The 5,839-nt window shown below is 37.0% G+C and overlaps 1 protein-coding gene across 1 annotated transcript in view; it reads left to right on the top strand.

The window, feature by feature from the left end:
* Positions 1-258: 258 nt before the first annotated feature.
* The window catches only part of LOC106881606 (dynein axonemal heavy chain 5-like), a 222,976-nt gene continuing 217,395 nt past the window's right edge, over positions 259-5,839 (top strand). The window contains exon 1 of the mRNA XM_052975199.1: positions 259-850. Within this exon, the coding sequence (XP_052831159.1) occupies positions 731-850 (120 nt within the window). The 5' untranslated portion in view covers positions 259-730. The remainder of the gene's footprint in view (positions 851-5,839) is intronic.

Below are 5,839 nucleotides of genomic sequence, written 5' to 3'. Positions count from 1 at the left end.
CTTTTACCTAATATTCACCGTTTGACATGCCTGCTCTAAATTTCTATGAGCAGTTAGTGATCTGTTACAACTTGTTTCACCTTTTAACTGCCATTTCTTCCTGGTCTCCCCTGCCTTTCACCTTTCATATCACATACAAAACAATACAATAGCCTCTGAAGACAACTTTCTTGTCACAACATGTTTACTATGTACCGTTGCCAATAAATAAACCTCCGCCATCACCGTCGCAGTTATAATCATCATCATTGTCATTATTGTCATCATCAAAAGCCATCATCATGATTATTGGCACTATTCCAGCTGTTATTTTGGATACTAAAGAAGTTCAACTGTTAAAGCTATTTCCGATGTGGTTTTAATGAAATTTAATAAAAGTGACACTCATAAATAAATTGAAACACAATGTAAAAAGCATTAGATTGACTGTTCGATAGATAGAGAGGTAGTTTAAAGCGATAGATTTGTTAGTCGGGTAGCCTGGAACAGTATACAAACAAACAAAAGAATATACTGTTGAGATAGTGAAAAGTGAGTTTGCTTAGGTAAAATCTTAGTCCCATTCAGCTATATTGAAGTTCCTTCAATAGGGCAACATGTTAGTTCGTTTCCATTTTTTCTGCGAGAAATATTTTTGTTCTTGTTCCACGACCAGAGGACTGCATTTACGAGTCAGTCAAAGAGGTTAAGAGATCGAAACCTTTCGTTAGTTCAATCAATTTTAAGCACAATGTTTGATAGAACAAAACTAAAACGTTCCATTACAAACGATAGGAAAAATGCCACGGACACTAAACCTATATCTCGCTTTGCTACATTGACACCGGGAGAAAATATAAAAGAAAAGCAGGTAAGTGCAAGTTTTCTTTGAGATCATTATATGAATGGGAAAAATAGAACCATCACAAGTTCGATTTGAAAGCGAAGTGTCAGTACATTGACAATTTCTAAGTAGTGTTCTCCTATTGTGTTCATACCTGTTAACAGGGCCGTCATTATGGATTTCTTTTCACGCAATGTTATACGAATTTTTGCAGTAGATTTTGCTAGAATTTAATATCTTTGAAATGTAATACAACTTAATATCTGTAGGAGTTGAACTTAGAACTGTCGAATTAGAATATACTATATTAACCAATATTGCTTTCTACAACATTACATTTGTAAAAACAATAACCCTTTACATCTTCTTCTTCTTGTGGACCATAGAGCGCCAACAAGAGATCTCCATCTGTTTCGATCTTTGGAAATGGATAGATTGCAATTGTCTCGGGGTGTAGCCACTTACCAATGCTGCAATTTCTGTGGACCTTCTATGTTGTTTTGGTCTGCCATGCTTCCGTCTTCCTTCAGGTGTCCATTGGAGGCTTGCTTTGTTATGTTGGAAACAAGTTTCCGTAGGATATGTCCCAGCCGACTCCATTCTTGATCTGGGTTTTGATAGGTCGCTGGTTCACTTGTCCCCACAAGGCTTTATTTGTGAGTCTGCCTTGCCCAAATGAGCTGGTCGATGGAGAACTCTATGACTCGCCATGCTTTCACACGCATACAGCAGAACCGTCTTCACGTTCGTGTTAAAGTTAATTTTGATTATTATTTGTATCTAAAATGGTTTCTTGCAAAGACACAAGATCTCAAATTTGAGGGAAAAGAATAGTTAATTAAATCGACAACAGTATTTATCTGATATTTTATTTTATCGACTTCAGAAAGAAAAAAAGTTAAGTGGCTTCGGTGACATTTGAACACAGAACATAACCGACCATAACAAAACATCGCAAAACAGTTCGTTTAATGTTCTAATGATTCGGTCGATACACTGTCCTTATTTAAATCTAAAATGGCGACAGATACCGATGGTGAGTCAAAATCTCTCCGTTAGTCAAAATCTGCGGCCGTGTTTCGATTTCCAGTTGAATTAATATTAATTCCATTTTCATCTTTGAAAAGGTATGAACATCAAACGCTTTGGTATTCAAACCAAATGCTAGGATACACGTACAGTGCTGAAAATCGAGAGAAACAAATATTTTTCAATAACACATTTTGCTTTGTTTCCTATTAATGGCTGAAACTTCGGGAAAACCATCAAAGTTTGATAATGCAACTGATATCTAGTATTACATCAGATCTTCTTTAAGAAGTTATGACTGCCCAGTATCTAACCTTTATATATATATATATATATATATATATATATATACACACACACATACATACATACATACATATATGTGTGTGTGTGTTGTAAACAAACTTATAAACGCTGTGTGTGTTGGTATTCTACAGAAAATAAAGGAATTTGCGAACGCAGGAAGGCTCTGAAGACAGGTTAGAGAATCGGATAAATATCCTTTAGAAGACGGAAAGAAATGACCACGAAGCAAACAAGCCTCTGGTCACTTTTTCCGTCTTCTAAAGGCTATTTACAAGATTCTCTAATCTGTCTTCACAGCCTTCCTGTGTCTGTGAATTCCTCTATTTTCTGTAGTATATAAATATTTAATAGGAAGACAAAAGAAAGGATGATATGGTCTTGCTTCAATGTTTCATAAGATTTTATTTTGACGTAATATTGTGCATGCAGTTATGTATGACATGTAACAACCATAAGATTACATCATTATATAATAACCTCCAAATTGTCAAGCAACCGTACACCTGTTGTGATATTTGATATGTTGTTAGACTGGCAAGTTCAACAATAATATATCTATACACATACACGCAAACATGCTATACTCGTACGGGATCTTTTTTAAAACGGGGGCCACATTTTTCATTAACGAAACACTTTGAAACTTGGAACACTGGTAGAATGTGTCATATAAAACATCTTTTTCTCTTAGTCTTCTTAAAAAAAAAAGAAATCCATAAATTATTCCATGTTAAAGTTGTCGTATTTCTGTAATTTCAACCAATCACTGACGTCCATTCAGCCGATATACATTAAGCGCCGACTACATAAACAAACGATTCTGAAACAATTAACCCTAACCCTAACTCTAACCCTAACGTTAGGGTTAGGGTTAGAGTTAGGGTTAGGGTTAAAGCAAATTTAAAATGAAAAAAGCAAATAAAACGAAGAATCGTTTGTTTATGTAGTCGGCACTTAATGTATATCGGCTGAATGGACGTCAGTGATTGGTTGAAATTATCGAAATAAGACAATTTTTTACATGAAATAAATTCGAATACAAAAATATTTTTCTGTTCTATAACACAAAATAGATAAGTATACGAAGTTTGAAAGTCTTTCGGTACCAAAAACACTACGTAAAACATTAATGAAAAATGTGGCCCCCGTTTTAAAAAAGATCCCGAGTTCTTCACGAAGTATGATTTTCCCCGTGAAATTAGAGCGAATCAAATCGTAGTTTTGTAAACAACTAACTTTATTATTATTACAAGGGTGTGCTGAAAAGTTCCTAGCTTTGGGGAAAAGAGAATACAAGAGGATCAGTTATTTATGAATTTATTCTACAAATTTCCCTCTCAGATTCACAGTTATTGTAGCGATCCTTCAGATTTTCTAGGCCACGTGAAAGAACTCGGAATGTTGGGCCTCCAACCAGGCCTTTTGCGACACTCTTAAGCAACCTTTCAGGCTCCAACCTTGTACATTTCATTATTACAATGTTCACTTAAAGAATAAGTTAATAATGATAACTTATCACCTATCTGTCTATCCTCCCACTCCGTCTCCCCTCCCCCACGCTCACATACACATTTGTGTATTCATTACTTAGTTTCATATTTCGATGACATACACCAGACGACAACGTTAGCTGTTAGAAACTGTTGTTTTCTCACGCTTAGTATTTGTACGTACGATAGTGTAACATTTTATAAACTTCCGCTACATCTTGATTTCAGGACAATGATTTACTTCTATGCATATAAAACGTAATACACATTTATTAGGGAACGAACTGGTTGAACCATCTGAGTGTTTATTAAAATACTTTAGCACGCCAAACTACTTAAAGGCGTTACGTTCAAACTCTACGGAGTTGACTCAACTTTTCAGGCGATAAAATAACTACAAGACAGACTCACTCACTCACTCACTCACTCTTTTTATTAAAGCGGCAAAATTATCAGAGAATTAGTTTCACATTCTCTTTCGTCGGACAGTTGCGATGAAAACCGAATTAAAATTTTAATTCAGTTTTCACCACAGCTGTGCGACAAACGGGACCGTGAAACTCTGAGTAACAGTTTTGCGATAATTTTGAAGCTTTAATAAAAGCATATTACACTATTTTTGTACTTTTCACACACACACACGCACACAGGTGGACACATAAAGGCAAAACAAGGTGGAAAAAATTGTACTCCAATATCAAATGTAAAGGTTTCCTTCAGGTCCTCCTTAATGAGCTTTACCTTTCTTACTATTATTGTTTGTTTACTCTCAATCAGCTGGCCGTAAACAATATAGTCGCATAATCGGTTTCCTTCCCTTCTTTCAAAGCACCTGTCACACCCGCTGATGCCGGTGCTAGGGTATGATTGCTTCGAAACTTGTAGGTTTTGTCTCTCTAAGGATTCTAATGTTAGTTCTGATGTCCTTCCAACTTTTGTTGGCACTCCGTCGCTTACGACGCCGAGGGTTCCAGTTGATCCGATCAACGGAACAGCCTGCTCGTGAAATTAACGTGCAAGTGGCTGAGCACTCCACAGACACGTGTACCCTTAACGTAGTTCTCAGGGATATTCAGCGTGACACAGTGTGTGACAAGGCTGACCCTTTGAATTACAGGCACAACAGAAACAGGAAGTAAGAGTGAGAGAAAGTTGTGGCGAAAGAGTACAGCAGGGTTCGCCACCATCTCCTGCCAGAGCCTCGTGGAGCTTTAGGTGTTTTCGCTCAATAAACACTCACAACGCCCGGTCTGGGAATCGAAACCGTGAGTCCGCTGCCCTAACCATTGGGCCATTGCGCCTCCACTATGTCCATCCAACTCGACCTGAGTATACTACCAACAAAGCTACGCTGGTTAAAGTGCTTCAGTTAGATCAGATAGCAACTGTAGCTGCACAAGTTTCTGATCTGTTCTAGAGATCGAGGTCAACAAATTATATAACACCGAAAGAGGATCATTGATGCATTTCATTGCATTAAAAAGGTTTCTGATAGTACCTTTTAGCACGCGAATTGTTATTAGTATCAGAGCTTATGTTCATTTTGAAGTAGAGGGACCTAGAATGGAAACCTCACATTTTTCAGTTACCAATATAAGACCACACAGGACTCAGGCAATGTGTCCTAGTTATGAACTAATGGACTAGCAGAAATATCAGGCCATACAGCGGGATATTCTACGAGTTTCTAGACGTTCCCGCGCCTTACCCTGTTATAAAAGCAAAATCCCGCCAAGATCAACCTGAGAGCGCGCTTTCGAAGCATAAGCTGCTAGCAATTGCAACGTCAAGGCTTTCTTCACGGAAGTTTAGTCCGGAGTAAAAAAAAAAAAAAAATTTATTATGGCGAACAAACCTGAAGCGACACTAATAATTTTTGTTTGTTTGTCTGTAATTTAGTTACAGTTAAGATCCATTCTAGCTTTCTACAATACACTAATGGCGACTACTGGATCGTATTCGTGTATAAATGTAAATATAATAATAAGCCTAAATAACAATAAAATGTATTTCAACAACGCACACGTTTAATTTGTTACAAGACAACACGCAGCTGACTTACAATGACCTATAAAACAAGATTGCAGGTGATGTGTGTGTGTGTATGGTTTATGGGTCATTATTGGTTAGTATAACCGTTGTGTGTGTGTATATATATATCACACACACACACACACACACACACACACAC

The sequence above is a fragment of the Octopus bimaculoides genome, chromosome 20 (genome assembly GCF_001194135.2).
Source record: "Octopus bimaculoides isolate UCB-OBI-ISO-001 chromosome 20, ASM119413v2, whole genome shotgun sequence".
NCBI lineage: Eukaryota > Metazoa > Mollusca > Cephalopoda > Octopoda > Octopodidae > Octopus > Octopus bimaculoides.
The sequence above is the reverse complement of the archived record's forward strand: the minus strand, read 5'-3'. Positions and strand labels throughout refer to the sequence as shown.